Genomic DNA, 20980 nt, shown 5'->3' on the forward strand with positions numbered 1-20980 from the left:
TAAAACCAATATCATCACCTCCACTACCACCACCACCGTGTTATTAAGACCACTACCACTACCACCGCCAATTAAGGTAGTTTCCTAAAATTGATATTCTAATTATCAAAATTGGTTTGAAACCGAAAATCAAACTATGCGTTTATTTCAAATTAATATATTCAAGTTAAATGTGATGTAAAGTAGGGTTATATTTGTCAAATAACCATCTATAAGATGTCATGTATTTGTTTTTTTCTATTTTTACAAGTGCTTATAAGAGGAACTTAAAATTAAAAACAAACCACTTTATAAGACCATCTTATAAGACCCTCTTATAACACATGGTCTTATAAGACTCTCTTATAACTTAACCCAAAAAAACAAATAGCCCCTAAGTGTTAAAGGGCAGAACCATTTTATACGAAATCCAAAGGCAATAAGTAGCGTGTTCATCAAATAATATAAAGGAAACACAAGATTCTTTAAATGTCAGACTGATTAGGTAGTAGTGAAGGTTTATTAACCGGGATTGTGATGATGTTGAGATTGTTGTTCTCTCGGTTGCGTGGATGCTGCTTCTGATGAAGAAAGATCTTTGGATTAACGAATATTACCCCACTAGATGAGCCAATTAGGATTTCACAAGAAAGATCTTTGGGTTAACGAATATTACCCCCTACTAGATGAGCCAAATCCAAGTTGACTTTTTTTTGGTGTACTTAGGGAGAGACCATAATTTCCCAAGAAAATCCTAATTGGCTCATCTAGTGGGGGATGATATTAGCTAACCCAAGATCTTTAACTAAAGAACACTATTGTTTGCATACGCACTTGAATCGTAAAAGTGATTTCACGGGAAGATGTGATAAGATGCTTGTGATTATATCCATTGTCACCAAATACGGGTTTAAAACGCGTTTAAAACCCGAGATATTGCCAAAGCGCGTCGTTCGGTTTTTAAAACCCGGGTTTTTCAACAAAATGCGTTTTAAACGTTTTAAACCCGTTTTAAACGATTTAAACCCGTTTTAAACGTTTTAAACGTTTAAAACCCGAGATTTTGAAAATCTCCCGTTTAAAACTTTTTTTTTTTTTTTTTTAAAAAGAAAACGCTAGAAAAGAAAAGGGTTTTGGAGTTTACCTTTTTAAAGAGTGGGCGTTAGATTGACTTATTGAGACCGTTCTATTTTGCTTTAGACTATTAATAATTAATTGAAAATTTTAAAGTTATTAACTTATTTGTAGTACTTAATTATGCCATTATGGTTGGTAATTAGTAGTATCTTATTTTGAATAGTGTTTTGGCACTGAATCTAAAACTTCTAGTATTTGGATGAGTAATGATAATTTGATACTTTCATGTATTTGAATTTTCTTTCATTTGTATTAATATTATTTTTATTTTATGTGTCTATTTTTTTTTCCCACTTTTATAGAAAATCAAACTCCTTATCTATTATATTATTTATCATCCGTTTTTACCGTTTCTTTTACGTATTATACGTATTATACGTTTTAAACCCGTTTTACCGTTTTAAACCCGTTTTTTATGCCCCACGTTTTTTTACGCTTTTTTTTCCGTTTTTTTCCCGAGACGTTCCGTTTAAAACCCGAACTAAGTTTTTTTCAAGTATACCGTTTTAAACCCGTACCGTACTTGGTGACAATGATTATATCGAATGGGAGATTCCACATTCTTCGTTTTCCACTTCGAAGGGTTTTGTTTTTCATTAAAAAAGAAAAGAAACAACGCCTAAAATTATTTATTTATCATGCAGCTGTTTCCTGCTTAATTTTGATTGACTCTTCAGCGTTCTCAAGGTGGATTTTCTTTTTGATAATTTCTTATGCACTCATATATCATATTTCTTACGCAATTTTGTTAGGAATGAGTACATATATAATTGGTGATCGCTACCAACACAGAGCAACACCTCGTCAACTCATGGAAGACAGGAAACAAAATTATTAACGGTTTCACTAGTCCAAAAGAGAGTTCAAGCATATATCATATGGAAGACAAATCGTATTTCGCATTAGCACAAAAGTAGAGGAAAGTTGCTACCACTATTTGTCCCGAGTATGCCACAACCACACTAGTCTCGCAGAACCAAAGTTTTTTTTTAAGTAGGGTGGGGTAAGTAGATATTACAACAATGCTTGACTGCTATTGCCATTTATCAAAACAGTGCTAGGTCTGGCCATAGCAACTTGACAATGAAAGCTGATAATACAGAACAAATCTCTAAATGACTACTGCTCCATCTTACTCCATCTCACCATAACAAGGTCACTAAAATGACACCCCACATATAACTTGTTTTCTCAGCGAAGTACAAACATGAGATATACCTGGTATTATCTCCTTCAACTACTCAGCCCCATCTTCATGGTACAAATACAAGCCAAGACCAAAGCGAGCACAGGCTCTAGAAAAAGCAATCTCTTCAGCTGCAGAAACCGGGTCCTCAATGTGAATATCACTTGACGACACTGTCCCAGTTGATTCACGGTGAGCCTGCATCAATATGTAAAGATAAAAGATCAAAACCAGCTAATACCTAATAGCTTTGCATTTCCAGCACAAAGCTTATATATGTCAGGTCCAGCTACCCATGAGCAAAATAAATATTGGGCAGAGGCAAAAGCATCAATCCAATTGAATTATCAACTCATGTACAGTAGACAGTTACTCGAGTGACGTGGTAAAATACTTAAGAGGCCAAGAAAAAAAATAACGTAAATAATGCATAATGTAGATCATAGTAAAGTAAAATGCTACCCCACACGGTCATGCCTCAATCACATAGTTTCTTTTCTCTGTGAAGCAACTAAGAAACTATAACTAAACTACTACTGAATCAACCAAGAAACTGAAAAGCAGAGGCTGAGGCTACCATCCATTCTAGCTTAAAAAACTGATACTTAATTTAACATTTGGGTAAATCAAAATCAAAATCCTTTTCTAGATTATGAAGATGTGGGACTCAACATTCAAGATAAGAGAGCAGATGGGGGTACCTCTCCATCAGATCCACGTATGGTAACACGATAGACCACAGTCACACTTCCATTTTCTGAGAATATGACATCACGTATTTCACCACACCAACCTGCCAAAAAAAAAAAAGGATTTGAGATCCAACATAGGATATACAAAACAGTGTAATTCCACAAGCAACAAACAAGACTAGTATGGATGTTGTAGGTTGTTAAAGATCAAAGTTGGAAGCTGATGAATTTTAGCACACTTTAACCATGAGAGAGCCCCATGCTTTGCTCTCCTCCAAAGCCACCTTACATGATTGTTATACCAAAGTAACCTATATGAAAAGCAATTGCTTATGCGTGCTTCAAGTACACTTTGTGTTTTTCTTTTTCCTTCTGGCCATTTAACTTGTTCTCTTTACTTTTTATTATTACTTGAGTATTTGTTGCTAATTTCTTAAGATCTCTATTGAAAGGTAGTTTCTGTGGACTTCTGATTAAAGAAACAAGGAGAAGTATTTGCAAACGATCTTGGTGGAAATCAAATAATAGCAGGTTTGAAACATCTTGCTTCACAACCAGATTACTTAAAACTTATTGTAACATTGAAATTTTAATTTGGAATATCTTTTTTTGGATTGACAAGAAAAAGAAATTGAAGAGGCTAGTAATAGTGATGGAAGACAACATAGCAAAGGCACAAAGGAGGTGAAACACGTTGAAGTGTAACATGGTTACCAATGAGAAACTTAGTGTCTTTGGGTGGAGTCAGATTCCACATCTGCAATTAATGCTTTTGGCGCAACAAATCTACCTTGGTGGATGAAGCAGCGATGGCAGAGATGTGTAGAACACCTAGACTATTGCAAATTGACCCCAGCTTGGAGAGAAGCCAATTTTACAGCAGATCAATTGGCAAAGTACGCAATCAATATTCAAGACAATGATCAAGTTAACCCCATGGATAACCAAATGGGAGGTTCCAGAGCATGCTTACTATAGGTTTTGTTAATTTCTTATAGCGCTACAACAATGTGTAGACTGTAAGTAACCCTTGTACTTAGGTACGCCCTCCTTTCCCCCCTTTCTTCATTCAATACAAAATTTTTGTTTACTGAGAAGAAAAAACATGAGAAACTTAGCATTATAAACATGGCTACCTCTCCTTAGGGCAATAAACAGATTATCTAAAATTGTGGTGGAAGCACATAATCATGGATGTAGAGGGGGGGAGGGGATTTTATGCAACCGACTACCAAGTAACCACCTGTTGGTTTTTGGATTTCTAATCAGTTTGCAGAGGAGATGAGAGAATGGAAACAGACACTGGAAGAACTGGAAGTGGGCTGGAACACATAATATCAGAACCGAATGGTTGGTCAGCTGAGGAGAAAAATGGTGTGGACTAAAATGATGCAAACATGTAACATTGGAACTGACAAAATGTTTATGATGGCTCACCTATAGTTCGATCGTTTGGGAGAGGTCTCACCTATAACTATGATGGCTCCTAATCCTGATTCTTTAGAGGACACCACTGTGTTTTGGTTGTCTAGTCATATCGAAGACCTTATTAGGCTATCGGGTTTATCTTACGAGGGGCGGGAACAAGAAGCTTTGAACCTTCTTAAATCTATCTTTGCCTCTGTTCAAACTTCTCTTGGTCAGCCTGTCAATCATAGAGGTCATAGGGGAAGGAGTGAATCGAAGTTGGGTAGAGGGCGATCTCCTTCACGGGTGAAAGGTAGAAAAGGAACGTCAAAAGAGGTGCTTCGCCTTACATCCTCCATTAATTATGGAGAGAAGATACAAGAGGGTAGTTCTAGAAGAGGGAGGGGGAAGTTCAATGTTTCTTTATGAATCACAAAATTATGAGCTGGAACGTGAGGGGTTTGGGCGATAAGAATAAACATCCGTGTATTAAAGAGGTTATTAGGAGAGAAAAACCTAGTGTAATTCTCTTACAGGAAACCAAACTTCGGTGTTTCTCTCCTACAATTGCTCGGGAGATTTGGGGTATTAATGACATTGATTGGATCAATTTACCTTCGATGGGGTCGGCGGGTGGGATTTGTGCTATATGGGATAAGGACAAGGTAGAGGTGTGTGATGATATTGTTGGATCTTATTCAGTGTCCCTTGTCTGCAATTTTGTGGGGGAAGCAGACTCTAAATTAGTTACTGCTGTTTATGGGTCTTCTAGGAAAAATAAAGAGGAGTTTTCTTCTTTTTGGAGAGAACTTGATGATGTTTATGCTTTCAGTAGGGGAGGCTCGTGGTGTATAGCGGGTGATTTCAATGTGATTAAATTTTCTCATGAGAAAACGAGTGGTTGTCGTATAACTTCTAAGATGAGAGAGTTTGATGAGTGGGTTAGGAGGTGTGCGCTTATGGACATTCCCCTCACTGGGGGCAAGTTCACCTGGTCAAATAAGCATGAGAATCCCACCCTTTCGTCTTTAGATAGATTTCTTGTGAGTAGTGACTGGGAGGAGAGATGGCCTCGTTTGATTCAAGCTGTGGTCTCTAGTACGACATCGGATCACCACCCTATCACCTTATCTAAAGAGATTGGTGGAGGCAAACCTACCCCGTTTAGATTCGAGCTCATGTGGTTCTCTGATCCCAATTTAGTGGACAAGATTAGAGAATGGTGAGGGGTTCATCAGGAGGGAGATAGACCTAGCATTAGGTTTGCTAAGAAACTGCAGTTTGTTAAGTTTAAGATTAAGGAGTGGAATAAGACGGTTTTCAGTAGGATTGATAGGAAAAAGAATCAACTCTTAAGTGACATAAGAATTTTAGATTTGAAGGAGGAGGAAGGTCCTCTATCCAAGGAAGAGTGGAGTAGTCGCTTAAACATGAAAGCAAATTTTGAGAAGGTGGTGAACTTAGAAGAAATTTCTTGGAGACGGAAGTCAGGAGAGAGATGGATCAAGGAGGGCCAGTCTACTACTAAAATTTTCCACCAATGTGCTAAAACGAGATTTAGAGAGAATTTTCTTCAGAGATTGTTAATTGAAGGCGAGGAGGTGAGTGGGGAAAATAATCTCAAAAATAAGGTGGTGCAATATTATTCTAAGTTGTACACCGAGCCTAATTGTATTCGCCCTCGGGTTGATAATCTTGGCTTAAATTGCATTTCAGATGGGGAAAGGGATGAGTTAGAAAGAGCATGGAGGAGGAGGAGGTATGGAAAGCTATGAAGTGTCTGAAGAGTGATAAGTCTCCGGGTCCAAATGGTTCTCCAATTGAGTTTTTTAGAAAAGTTTGGGGGGTGGTGAAAGACGATTTTATGGATATGGTCCGAGATTTTTATGAGTTGAGTTTTTTAGCCCATAACCTTAATAACACACCTTCATAAAACTTATTCCAAAAAAGCAAGGGGTAGAGGATATGGGTGATTTGCGTCCCATTAGTCTCATTGGAAGTGCTTACAAAATCATTTCAAAGGTTCTCTTTATTAGGTTAAAAAAGGTGTTATCTAGAGTGATCGCTCAAGAGCAGGGGGATTTTGTTTTTGGACGACAAATTTTGGATGGGGTGTTAATTGCTAATGAGGCCATTGATGACAGGAAGAGGAGCCGCAACCCAGGCATCTTATGTAAAATCAATTTGGCTAAAGCATATGATCATGTGAGCTAGGATTTTCTAGATTACGTTATGATGCGTATGGGTTTTGGAGTTAAGTGGAGGGGCTGGATAAGAAGATGTGTCTCATCGGCCTCTTTTTCTATTCTCATAAATGGGTCGCCAGCGTGGTTTTTTAAGAGTTCTCTAGGTATAAGGCAGGGGGATCCTTTATCCCTGCTTCTTTTCCTCATGGTTGTGGAGGTTTTTGGTAAAATGATTGAGAGAGCTAATAGGTTAGAGTAGGGGTGTAATACGGGGCGGGGCGGGTCAACCGCGGGTCAAATAGTGATGGGGCGGGGCGGGTCTTGGGATACAAATCCAGTGGTCCTCGACGGGGCGGGGCGGGTTGAAGTGTCATGTCTTAGTACCATCACTCGACTTGTTGGGTCAGCTTATGGGGCGGGTTTTGGGCGGGTCATCCGAGTCGGGTGAAAATTATCATTTTAACCCAATTTCACCCAAAAAAAACTTTATAATTCTGCAAGTAATATATTTCCAATTCACAACATAGAGAAAAAAATGGAATCAATCAATAAAAAATAAACAAATATAAAAAAACTTGAACTTGAACCCAAAACCATATCTGCAAATTTGAAACTTCTTTCTCGTGATTTACCATTTGTAAATTGATTATTTTTCATAGCATGATAAAATAAAGATGGGAGCGAGGTTCTATGGTATAAAACAATAAAATATAAACTAAAAAAATTCAAAATTAATACAAGAATGAATGATTCATCTTCTCCAAAATTCGAAAGTTGAATTTGAACTTTTGATATTTGCCAAATGTTCAAACTTGAATATTTGAAATTAATGTTCAACTCATAAGTTTGTGTTCATATCTCTCAAATTCCTACAAAAGTCAAAACAAAATATAACCAAAATACAAAAATATTAGAGTTAGAGTCTTGAAATTGTGCGGGTCAACGGCTTTTGACACGGTGCGGGTCGGGCGGCTTGACGGGTCGGATTTGAGCATAGAACCTACACCCATTGCCCGACCGCGTAAAAACGGTGGCGGGGCGGGGCGGGCCTATTTTCGGGTCGGTGCGGGTTTGGGTGGCGGGTGAAGACCGGGTACCCTACCGGATGATGGGTCAACGTTTTTTTTTATACTCCTAGGTTAGGGTTTTTAGAGGGTTTTAGAGTTGGTAAGGACCAGGTTTTGATATCTCATCTTCAGTTCGTGGATGATACAATGGTTTTTGTTGGGCAGGACTTGGAGCAAATGAGGAATCTTAGGGGTATCCTTTGCTGTTTTGAGGCTGTATCGAGTCTTAAGGTGAATATGGCGAAGAGTACTATTTTTGGGGTGAGTGAGGGGAATAATTTGGATGCTTTGGCGTCCTCTGTAGGTTGTAACATTGGTAGTCTTCCCTCCAGATATTTTGGTCTTCCTTTGGGAGCGAGTTATAGATCGAGTTCTATTTGGGATTCGGTTATTGAGAGATTTAGTCGTAGGCTAGCTGGGTGGAAGGGACGGTTTTTGTCTAAAGGCGATTAAGTGATCTTGATTAAAAGCATTTTTTCCAGTTTTCTTGTTTATTATGTCCCTTTTCCAAATGCCTAAGAGTGTTGCCGCTAAATTGGAGGCGATTATTAGAAATTTTCTTTGGGATGACAGTGAGGAGAGTCACAGGTTTTATTTGGTTAGTTGGGAGAAGGTGTGTCGTTCTAGACAGGAAGGTGGTTTAGGTGTTACAAGCTTACGAGAGTTTAATCTTGCTTTGCTAGGTAAATGGCTTTGGAGGTTCGGGGAGGAAAGGGAGAGCCTTTGGAGGAAGGTGATTGTGTCTAGGTATGGAGAACATGGTTTAGGGTGGAAGAGTGGTCCTGTGTCCATACCTTATGGCTGCAGTATTTGGAAAGGCGTTCAGAGAGTGGGAGAGGCGTTCTACAAACATATTAGATTTGCTTTAGGCAAAGGTGATAGCATCCGCTTTTGGGAGGATATATGGCTAGACGAGAGGCCTCTGTCACACATTTTCCCTAGATTATATGCCGTTTCTGACTTAAGGAACCTGCCAGTTCGATCATTCATGAGGGAACACAATGGTTTTATTGCTTGGGACCTGGGTATTCATAGTGCTCTCTCTGACAGGGATATAGTGAGTGTGGCTGCTTTCACGATGATGTTAGACTCTATTCCTTCTGTGAGACCGGACAAAGATAAGAGGCTTTGGTCTATTGACAAGAAAGGGAGGTTTTCTTCTAGATCATTTTACTTTAAGCTTCGTTCTCTAATCTCCCGTCATGATTTTAATGCCCTTCCTAAATTTCCTGGTCATATTATCTGGGTATCTAAAGTTCCGTCAAAAGTTGCCTTTTTTGTTTGGTGTGCATCTCTTGGTAAAATCTTGACTATTGACAATCTCAGAAAAAGACGTGTCAAAGAAGTTCTTCTCAACTTTTGCCCGTTGTGTTTAAGGGATGGGGAGTTTGTTAATCATATTCTTTTGCTTTGTCCTTCTTTATGGCGGGTTTAGTGTCATTTTATTTTAGAGTTGGGGGTTTCTTGGGTTTGTCCGGTTTCGGTGACGATGTTATTAGCCTTATGGGACTTGAGAGTCCACTATGGGAAGGGGAGATGACTTTGGAGCATGTTGCCTTTTGCGATTCTGTGGGGCATTTGGTTGGAGAGGAATCAGAGACACTTTGAGGGAACAACAACGCCTATGGAGAAAGTTGTGTTGGCAATCAAAGCTCTTTTGTGTTTCTGGTCAAAAGTGCATATTGAGACACGAGACATACCTTTTGAGGCGATTGTGTTTCGATGGGAGTCCATAATGAGATGATCGGGCTAAGACTTGTCACTTTATGGTTTTTCTTTTCTTTTCTTTTCTTTTTCTATATGCATGTAATGGAGGATATCTCATCCTTATGTACCTATCTTTAATTATATTAATAAAGTTATACTTTACCGATAAAAAAAAAAAAAAAATGTTTATAAGACACAGGATTTTAACAATGATAACCTTTTTAAGTGCAAGGTATCCAAGGAAAAGTGGAAAACACATCTTAGAGATCTAAGACCCAACATGTCTGGACTACGTCCAAGTAACCAATGCAAACACCTTCAAACACACGACATGGATATGTAATAAAAAGAGATAAACGTGAATGCAAAACTGAAAGACAAACTTGATTTCCAACCCAGATGATGGCATATACCAATTAACATTTAGTGAGCAAAGCATCTGGCCGATATTGTTTACAGACACACATATCAAATGAAGTCTTTGAGAATATATGGCGTTGTTCACGCTCCACAACACGTGTGAATGCAACTGGTTTGATGGATGACTAAACACGAAAGGGGCTAATACAAGATTTAGAACACTCCAATGCATTATCAGAAAGTAAAATACTAACAAGTTTTTTCAAACCAATAAGAAGTTGATAATGCAGTTGGTGACTCATAACTATTTTTTATTAAGTATAAATATATAAACAAGCTATTCTTAAACAAGTATCAACAAAGATCACATAATATTTTAATCTCTCAACACTTTTGACTTTGGACGGACCTTAATTGTCAGGATGGACTAGATAAAAAGACTACACTGACGACTCTCTACACGAGGAAAACCTGCTTCTGTACACAAAGCAAACAAACCAAAAGGACAAGAGGACAAAAACTAAGCTTGCCAAATTGACAAACCTCACATTCTAGGATTGACACACCACTTAAGCTTCGAACAACTTCACGCAGCTTATCAGCCAAAGACGGGTACCCAACAGATAATGTCACTGCAAAAGAGAACTAATACAGGTAGATGCTGGAGCAAAAGGCTTCCCAGGCAGATCCAGATAATTCATTCATGCACGAAACTAATCATCAATTCCGTCCGAATGCTCTTAAAAAAAAAGAGCTGGGAGAGGACACTGAGCACTGTAATGACTTGGTTAACTATCTAACGGAAAACAAAATGATCGGAGACAGATAAAGAGTCAACAAATACAATGGCTCAGTAAGGTGAATCTCACCTTTCCCATGTACAGCACCCATCAGCAAGGACATATGCTTAATGAGGCACAAACTATTAAAGATGGAATGCATACCAGATATGTGATAAATTTCTTAGGGGGGGGGATGGGATCCAAGTTGCCACGAAAGAAGTATTACCAAGGTGAGTCAAGGTAGCAATAGGTCAAGAGGAGGAACTGATATGTGTGCTCATCTTTTGGAGGTACACAGTTAAAGGCCCAAGCAGGAACTAGGGGCTGAGGATGGGTCTAGGGAGGCGTTAAGTGCATGGCACTAAGGGTGAGCCTAGAGCCTAGCTTGCTTCTGACTACATAGTTCTGGTGTAGTTTTTCAAATTGTAAGGATATTTAAATTCGAACAAGACCTACAAACAGTGTCAATACGTAGCAGGAGTACAGGTGGTGATTGGTGACTGCTAACTTCATTATGTACTTGGTGCTCGTCGGTTTACTTCATTTGTCCCAACCCCCAATAGTAATCTTCTGTGTGGCCAGTCATGCCACAGTAAGTGCATTCATGATCACCTCATGGACCGTGTCCACCATTATCACCACGGTAACCACTGCTGCCACTAACACGGCCTCCATCTCATCCACTACCACATTTCGCTACCTCGGCTGCCATCAACTCGTCCAAAAACAATATATATTATCTTTTTGGACTTAGTTGTTCTGGACCCTGAGCTCTTCAGAAAGTCCAATTAATGAACAAACATTTATTGTTTCCTCTTCCAATCCACACAAGATCCATGGGTTTCGGTTGGCCATGATTTTACCTCTTCTCGTCAAGCTGACAGAACCTTTTTAGCCTATATTTTCTTCCACTGTCACTTGCATGTTCCAAGCTTCATATCACTTTTTTTTTTCCACTTGATTTTTTTTTTGTTTGCTTGGCATAGAGCGAGAACACTGCATCGTTGCAAAGAATAACACTTTCACATCTTAAAAACTAAAACAGGTGTCCTATTTCCATAACTAGTCAATCTCATCAGATCACTTGATTCTTCCGTGCAGACCTTCCCAATCTCTTAAACTACTTATTTATCACTAGACTCTAATTTCGTGGCGCAACACACTTAGGTTGATCATTACAACAGTAAGTAACAAAGATAAAAAGAAAGTTACCTGGGGCATAGAAGCTTAACATTCGGTTAGCATGGTACCTGAGCAAACAATGAATAAAAACTTTACTTTAAAATATCAATCTAATTATTATTATTATAGGCTTGAGAAAAAGGGAACGAACCAGGGGATGCAGAAATTGGCATCAGGTTTGATGATATTATCAGGGACTCTTTTATTAAGGTCACGGAGGATCTCAGCAAGGGGACGTGTGATGCAAGACGAATTGTCAAGTGGCACCACATAATTGGTTGATGAATTACTATTGGGCAGCACTCCCGACACCAGCGATGCCATCCTCGTCTTTTTCGGGCTCATCTTAATAATAATATTAGTATTATTAGTATTCATTTTAGTGGAGATATGAAGGGATAATTGAAACACTCCTTTCACATTTAGCAAAGCCATTTTTTCTAAGTATAGGTGGAAGATGCACAAGGAGGTTTTGATTTTTTTGGTTTTGTTGAAAGTGGTAGGTGGGAAGCTTGATATTGAGAAGCCCAACAATAAGCCCTCCCATTAAGAAACCAGCTACTATTTTAGATAGAGTGAGCCAATGGCTATGTCCGTCTGCCACGTAAAAACATATCATCTCTAGGATTCTAAAAATCTCTCTCTCTCTCTCTCTAACAGACTAACATTGCCAATTCTTATTTAGGTATAATAGATTTGATCCTATTAAACCTAACCGCATTAATACTTCTAAAGTCATGAAGAATGTGATGACTAAGATTAATGCTTGGAATAACAAATTTCTTTCTATGGCTGGTCGAGGTACTCTCATAAAAAGTAAAAGTACGTGTTGTTTTTGCTATTCTTATACTTTATGCAAACTAACTTGTTTGATAAGTCCTTCTATCAGAACTTTTAGAGATGTTAAATGCTAATTTCTGGTGGGGTCATAATGATAGTAATAAAATGCATATGTTGAATTGTACTGATTGTTGTGAGAAAAGATACTAAATCTGCTTTTAAGTGGTGGAAAAATATCATTTAAGTTAGGAATGATATTTCTACTTTACATTGCTGGATGATAAACTGATGGTCGTGGCATTGATATTTGGGAAGATAACTAGATTCCATCTAACCCTTTTAAAAAGCCTTTTGGTCCTAAACCATATTCTCAGAACTATGTAAGGCATGTTTATGACTTAATGGATAGTGATACGCATACTTGGAACTCAAGTTGTTAGATGAACTTTTTACTGATGATATAAAAAATGAGATTTTAAAAGCTAGAATATTTTCCTTTGATATGCAACATAAAATAATTTTGTCCTTAGAAAAAAACAAATGGTGTGTTTACTATCAAGCTAAGTCTGTTTATAACTGGTTTGTTTCGCAATTAAAAAAATTCTTGTCGTTCTAGATCTCCTAATTTGGTTAAAAGTTATTGGAGTTGTATTAGGAAGATTATGCACTAGGAAAGTGCTTTTTGCTAGATCTCCTAAATTATTTATGTAAAAGCTTTTGAATTCTATTCTACCTACTACTAGGAAAGTGCTTTCTGCTAGGCATTGTTGTGCTTTAGATACTTGTCCTAGATGTTTAACTGTTGTAGAATCTATTGAACATGCTATTTTTAGTTGTCCTCATCATCTTGATAAAATATGGATTGCTTCTCCTCTTGCTATGCGTTTTCAAACTTGGAATCAACATTTTAGTGTCAGAGATGTTATTAATAGAGTTCTGCTATCACATTGTGTGTCTAAAGATAGGCCAGATTATTAATAATCTAACTATATTAGCTACTATTGCTTATAATCTTATATGATCTGGTTAGATAGAAATTCTATTGTTTCATTCCCAGTTATAAAGCCATTGGTGTTGATTAGCTTATGGAACAGGCAAGAACATCCATTTTTCCTGCCAATGCACCTACTATGTTAAAATACTTAATTCCAAAAGCTCTTTTATCAATTAAATTTGTACGTGCTTGCTTGTGATGGTGGTTTTGATCCCATGTCTAAGAAAGCGGTCGGCGCTGGTTATACCACTAACAAATGGAATGGTGACTTGATGTATGCAAGAAGCAAGCCCATCTCAGCCGACTCGATCAGTAGAAGAGGCCGAGCTCAAAGTGCTAAAAGCAGGATTATAACATGTCATGCAGGCTGCATCAAAATGTTGAAAAGCTAGTGATTTGCTCAGTAACAAGAGCATTGTCCAAGATCTTAATGGAGAATCTGCTAATGTGTCATGGGGTCTTTTGGGTTTTTTGAAGGAGATAAGTGATCTCAAACAATGTTTTAGTTGCTGCAAGTTTGTTTTTTGTCCTAGGGATTTGATTCAGCATGCACATATCATGGTTGGATCGATCAGCAGTTAAGTTTAATATTCCTATTGTATGTAACGTACAGGTCAAGTTCCCATGTCGGTGAAACTTTTTTTCCTTGAAGTCCAGTCTGTATAACCTATTTCCTATCTGTTAATGAAAAGTTGGTTTGGTTTAAAAAAAATAAAAATAAATAAAACGCTCCGTGGCCACTTTTTTTTTTTTTTTTTCGATGCAATACTACTAAGCTTATATAAAACCACCTAAAGGTGAACAGGAACACATAGAGCGTCAACCATACACTTCGGAAGATCAGAACTACCCAGCTGATGGTTAGCCCATTTTGCTAGGGAGTCTGCATCCCCATTTGAACTCCTACTGATCCAGTTAAAGTTACATGAACTAAAATTCAGAACTAAAGAGTTTATGGAGGTCTTCAACATTTCCAGAGGCCATGGACAATCTGATCCTTGGAGCACCTTCATCACTTCCAAATTGTCACCCTCCAAAACATAATGGTCATAGCTGAGCTACCTTGCCAACAGAGCTGCCACTTCAGCTACTCCCATTTCTGCTTCCCCAATTTCCTGAGCCCTGAATCTTCGAACTGCTGCTCCAACAATGTCCCCTTCACTATTGCTTGCAATTGCTCCAATTCCAGCCCACCCTGAATTCCTATTGAAAGATGCATCAAATCTAATCACAATACTATCATTTGGGATTTCAGGAAACATATTATCCATTGAAGCTCGAGAGGTTGAGAAATCTTCTCTGAAAGCATCATAACACTTGTCTGCCAATCTTTTGCTCTGCCAGATGATGCGGTCCCTATTAGCCTTCTTTTTTTTTCAAATTTGATCTCATTTCTAGACCTCCATATGTGCTGGAGCAGGTACATAATGTGAGTCCCAGCCAAACATAGGTCACTATCCTTGCTATAGCACCAAGACAGGAACATGTCAAGTCTTTCCCTCAAGCTGTGAAGCTGCGGTTTTGGATTAATTCTTAGCCCCACTTGGGAGCTAAACCATACTGCTCTAGTCCAGTCACAGGTGAAGAATAGGTGTTCAGCTGTTTCCAGTTCTCTATTGCAAAAAAGGCATGAAAAGTCCCCTTTCATTTTCTTTTCTGCTAGCATATCTCTCAGAGGCAGCACATGCATGTATACTTTCCAGATAAACATCTGCATATAGGAAGGCAAAGGGGTTGCCCACAGCTGCTTTATAGTTTTATAGTTCACACTAGAGCTTTGTCCCATCTCAGTGTTTTTTTTTTTAAAGAAATTCATATGCAGACTTAACAGTAAGCTTCCCAAACCTTTCCATTGTCCATATCATTTTGTCAGATGAGGCAGAAGCAGGTCTAACAACTATCTCCTGCATCAGCTGACTTATGTAAGGGTGGAACCAATGATTAAGCTTTGCTGGATCCCAGCCACTTCCATCTGTCAGAAATAGGTCTGATACATGAAGATTATTCAAAGAGTCATCCACCACCCCCAATTCTTCCAGAGTCACAGGTTTATTTAAACACTTGATCTAGGGATCCTTCAGAATGGAGATGGTGGTTCCCTTTCCTATTCTCCAAATCAGACCCCCACTAATGGAATTGAAGACATTGTGAATACCCTTCTAGGAAGCTTGGTCAGGTGGTTTAAACACATCTCCTATCCAATTCTTGCCATATATACTAAACATGGTTCTAGTCCACAAAGAATGGACATCAGTAGCTGCCTTCCAGGGGAGCTTGGCTAACATAGCCATATTCATGTCTCTTGTTTTCCTGAGACCCAATCCTCCTTCTTGTTTGCTCTTGCAAATATGTTCCCACCCTATGGTGTGAACACTTTTTGATTGTTCTGTACCATTCCACCAGAAATCCCTACATGCCTTGTCTATCTTATTGCATGTTGCCACTGGCAGAAAATAAGTCGACATGACATATAAGGGGGTGGCTTGGATGAGAGTAGTTCTCCCAGCTTGAGATAAAACCTTAGCTTTCCACCCTTTGACTTTTTTGTGGATTCTATCCACTAGATAGTCAAAGTCCTTTAACTTCTTCTTAGAGAGCATGATAGGAACCCCTAGATACTTTTTTTTTGGATAAAATTTTTTCATTTTCCAGAACCTTTTAAGTTTTATTTTCTGTCTATATTTGACATTTAAAAAAAAAAAAAAAGCTAGGGTTAGGCTGACCCTCACCTGCATTAATTAACCAAGTCTTACATAGGTGGTACCTAGAGCATCCTCCTCTATGAGTCTATACAAATCTCTATCTAGAGGAGGTATAAACACTACTAAATCATTACTATTAAAAGTCTTAAGTCCAGCAAGTAAGTCTGCCGGCTTATTAGCTTCCCTCAACACATGTGAAAAAGAACAATAGCTGAGTTTCGCAGCTAGCTTTGATGTCAGAGCCTCCAAATTCAAACATGTCCATGGTGGTTTTGCAATCTTTGTGATGATTTTCACTGCTGTAAGGGAGTTAGATTCGACTTCCACCTTGTGATATCCTAGTTCATAGTATAGCTCGAGCCCGATCGCAATTGCCTTAAGCTCCTGATAGATTACAGATTGCATGTCACCACTGCCCGTATATGCTGCCAACACTTCGCCATGACAATTTTTGATGACACCTCCATGGCCAGTTCCCTCGTTCGTCAATGCTCCACCTGCATTTAGTTTTACCTTTCCTTCCTCTGGTGGGTTCCACTTACACTGTCGCATCTTCTTTGCTCTGAACTTGAGCTGAATACCCAGTGACTAACAGAGCTTTCTAGCTTCTAGCGAATCTTCAATATCAGATGCTTGAGTCTGAATGTACCTCTTGGTTTCTCTGATGATTTTCCTCAAGACCACTATCGCTGGTCTAGCCTTGCTATTAAATCGTCTCAAATTTCTTTCTTTCCATATCCCATCCACTGCCGCACAAATGTAGACCTTATAAATTTCTTCCACTAAACTGGATCCTCTACATAATCGCAGCAGCGAGGACCATTCCCTATTTGAACTTCTTCCATCAGTCATAATCCCCAAAGCTGTTTTTATACCATTGATAATCTCTTGTGAATATGCACAATCAAAGTAAAGATGATTTGAAAATTATCTACTTTGATTACACAAGCAGCAGGAGGAGAAAGTGAGGATCTTTTTGTGCACCAGCCTATCTTGCCTTGATAAATTGTTGGAGAACAGCTGGCAGGTTGTAAAAGAGTGTCTTGGTATAACCAACTTGCCCCACACAAGTATCTGCCATCTTACTTTTTCTCCTTTTCTCCTCAAAGCTTCATATGCACTTTTTGATGTGAACTTCCCACTCTGGTGAGGCTTCCTCACCACTCGATCCTGATCTAGATGTTTATTGATTCTTGTACTCAAGATATCCTCTCTTAGACTGTTACATTGGATGTTTTGTACCACTTCATTCCAACCACCTTCTGATAAGAGTTGATCCACTGTGGCATTGATTGGAAGCTGGATGTCAGCTACTGCTTGTGCATTGAATAAGAGAGGGCTACTAGTACACCATAGATCATGCCATACAAGCATGTATCTACCATTAGAGATCGAGTACAGAATAAAGTCTCGCGCTTCTTTTCTACTTTGTAGAATGTTTCTCCATGACCATGAGCAATCTTGCAGGATTGTCATAGTCCACAAGTATTTATGAGCCAGTAGATTCTTCCATACCCATATCATTCGACCCAAATACTACTTTCCTTAGCAGCTACTTTGAATACGAATCCACAATAAGCTCCTTTATTCCATGCCTCCATATTCATGATCCCCAATCCACCTTCTTCCTTTGTCTTGCAGATGGTTCTTAGACTCGCTTGATGCACACATCTCTTTATATCAGTTCCACTCCACAGAAAAGTCGCACATATATTTTCCACATGTTCTAGAACTGTTTTTGGAAGAATGAATGTTCTGGCCCAATAAATATGTAGTGAACTAAGCACTGATAATATGAGTTGCAGTCTACCTGCATGAGAGAGAAGTTTAGCTTTCCAGTCCTTGATTCTGCTTGTAACCCTATCTATCAGAGGTTGACATTCTCTGATTCCAAGCCTAGCAGAGATGAGGGGGAGTCCTAGGTATCGTATTGGAGGAGTTACGAGTTAAATACCTAGAATCTGAGCCAAAACCAAACCATCCTGTTGTCCCATGGCACCAGTCATGATAGTAGTCTTCTGCAAATTTATTTGTAGCCCAGTAGCTGCGCTAAATTCCACCAAACATTCTCTGAGAGCGTATATAGAGTTCATTTCCCCTTTACAGAAAATTAAAACATCGTCCGCAAAAGCCAGATGCGTGAGTTTATTCCTCTTACATTTAGAATGGAATTGGATCAGCTTATTTTCCACACTCTCTCTAATTAGGCAACCAAGAACTTCCATTATAAGCACAACCAAATATGGAGACATGGGGTCCCCCTGCCTTAAGCCTCTACCTTCGGGAAAAAAACCTTCAGGCTAGCCATTTATGAGGACAGAATAAGAAGATGAGCTAATGCATAATTGAATCCACTTTTTCAGCTTAGGCGGGAACTGGAATCTATCTAGCATGTAGAAGATGGCCTGCCAACTCACCATATCATAGGCCTTCCTGATATACAGTTTTATTGAGCATCTTGGGGTACCGTGTCTTCTATCATATCTTCTCAGAACTTCATGGGACAAAAGGATATTGTCCTGTATAGATCTCTCTGGGATGAATGTTGACTGATTGTCATGTACTAGCTCAGGTAACACTATCTTCAACCTATTGGTGATGACTTTGGAAACACATTTGTAGATCGTGTTACACAAAGCAATCGGTCTGAAATCTTCAACTTTAGATGGCGAAGCCACTTTTGGGATCAGACATAGAAATGCAGCATTTGTACCCCAGGGCACTTTGTTTGTTCTAAAAACATTTTTGATGGCATTCACAACATCCACCCCTACTGTATCCTAGCAAAATTTGAAAAAGAACGGGTTATAACCATCAGGTCTCGGCACCTTATTGTTTTCCATCTCAAACAAGGCTTCTCTGCTTTCTGTGTCAGCCACCTCAGCTTCCAACACCCCACTCATTTCTAAATCAATAGTGTTTCTGACATTCAACTCCATGAAAAATTCTCTATCACTAATTGGTGGTGCTGTAACGCCCAACATCTGAGTGAAATATTTCACTATGCTCTGTGTTATTTCTGCTTGTCCATGCACTGTTTCACCACTATCATTCTCTATTGCCCATATTCCTTTCCTGGCTGCCTTTTCCTTCAAGGAGTTGAAGAAAAAACTCGAACATGTATCCCCTTCTGTCATCCATTACTCGTCAGACTTTTGGGCCAAATCGATTGCTTCAACTCTTGCCAGATCAATATATTTCTACATAGCCTGCTTTTCACATAATCCCAAAGCCACATCAGATGGATTATTCTGGAGGTTAATCTGTGCATCACTTAACTGCTGCCTTGTGGCTATAACTCTCTCATGTAAGTTTGAGAAGTTTTTTCTGGCCCACGGTCTGATCCTCTCCTTCAGCATCTTGAGTTTTTGGATAAGAACATACATAGGATTTGCATATATCCTTGTATTCCAAACTTCTTCTAGGATGTTCTTGAACTCCGGTTGATAAACCCAAAAGTTACAAAATCTAAAGGGAATCGGGGACCGACTATAATCATTCCATGTGAGGAGCATGGGTGAATGATCGGAAACTCCTTGAGGTAAGAATTCAGCCCCTGAGGTTGGATATTTATTTAGCCACAAACTGTTAACTAGGCATCTATCTATTCTTGACATAATGCTTGCAGCGCCAACATATTTATTCCACCATGTATAAAAGAATCCGCTAGAATTAATATCCGTTAACCCAGCATTTTGGAGACAGAGTATAAAGTCCTGGGCTTCTCTGGGGTGCATAGGATCACCACCTACTCTTTCATTTGCAGTCCTAATATTGTTAAAATCTCCCGCTACACACCAAGGTTTTGTGATTGATCCATGCAGCCTTATCACATCTTTCCACAATGCTAACCTTTCTTGAAAAGAGTTGCTCGCATACACCACTGTCAGAAAAAACTCTTCCGCCTTTGGAAGGTATTCAACTCTACAATGAATGAATTGCTCAGTCATATCAATTTTTTGTACCTTCACCGCAAAAGGATCCCAGTATATCCAAATTCTGCCTGACAAAGCTTTGTCATAGTTATTTTCATGCTCCCATGTAGGACAACAAACACTCCGTATGCCATCATACTTCTCCTTTTTCACTTTTGTTTCGAGTATCCCATACAAACATAACTTCTTATCAATTCTCACCTTATTTATTTCCTTTGCTGTCAAGAGGTCATTTGCTCTTCTCACATTCCAAACACATATAGGGCCTATCATTAGTGATGATGTTTTTTATTCTTTGCTCCCTTGGGTTTCCCCTTGTTTTTGCTTCCTTGTTGTTTTTTTCCACTGGCTTCTTGGGTCTGTTTTCCTTGACTTCAAGTCACAACTCCACCTTTAACGGGCGTTTGAGGCTCTTCGGACAAAGGAAGCAGATTTTTGTCTTTGAAGTAGATAGTTTCTTCATCAGACACAACTTCATCAGACAACTCCCCAAGTCTTGTGCTTTCACTGATATTATTATATTCCTCGTGCTCCTCCTCATAACACAACAAAGGATTAAATCCTATTGCTTGTTCAATGCCTTGTGTGATCTCCACATATGGAACTAAAGCGTTGTCGTACTCTCCCACTTCCATCTCTGAATGACTCACCCTGTTCTCATTGATCACCACTCTATTATGCTCCTGTTCCATTTCTACATCACTTGCAGGTTCTTGTACCTCTGTATCTTGTTCATTTTCACTAGCTGACTGTGTCCAAACCCCCTGTTCCATCTCACTAATCCCACCCCTGTGTTCCCTATTCATATCACCACTATATTCACTTCCTCTATCAGCTGCGCCATTTTTCGCTACCACTGTACTGCTCTCTGTTCTGACCTCAGT

General features: G+C 38.9%; 2 protein-coding genes across 2 annotated transcripts; both read right to left on the bottom strand.

Annotated features, from left to right (window-relative positions):
- Positions 1-1925: 1925 nt before the first annotated feature.
- Positions 1926-12267, bottom strand: RAD52-2 (cobalt ion-binding protein). Its single transcript, XM_086589527.1, has 4 exons — positions 11837-12267; positions 11716-11753; positions 3004-3095; positions 1926-2500 (listed from the first exon to the last, which is right to left on the bottom strand). The coding sequence occupies exons 1-4, from the start codon at positions 12118-12120 to the stop codon at positions 2354-2356; spliced, it is 561 nt and encodes a 186-aa protein (XP_086445653.1). The 5' UTR covers positions 12121-12267; the 3' UTR covers positions 1926-2353.
- A 7094-nt stretch (positions 12268-19361) lies between these two features.
- On the bottom strand, positions 19362-20369 carry LOC147517148 (uncharacterized). The gene has a single exon (XM_086593491.1). The coding sequence runs from the start codon at positions 20367-20369 to the stop codon at positions 19362-19364; it is 1008 nt and encodes a 335-aa protein (XP_086449617.1).
- Positions 20370-20980: the final 611 nt, after the last annotated feature.

The sequence above is a fragment of the Coptis chinensis genome, chromosome 2 (genome assembly GCF_015680905.1).
Source record: "Coptis chinensis isolate HL-2020 chromosome 2, ASM1568090v1, whole genome shotgun sequence".
Taxonomy (NCBI): Eukaryota; Viridiplantae; Streptophyta; class Magnoliopsida; order Ranunculales; family Ranunculaceae; genus Coptis; species Coptis chinensis.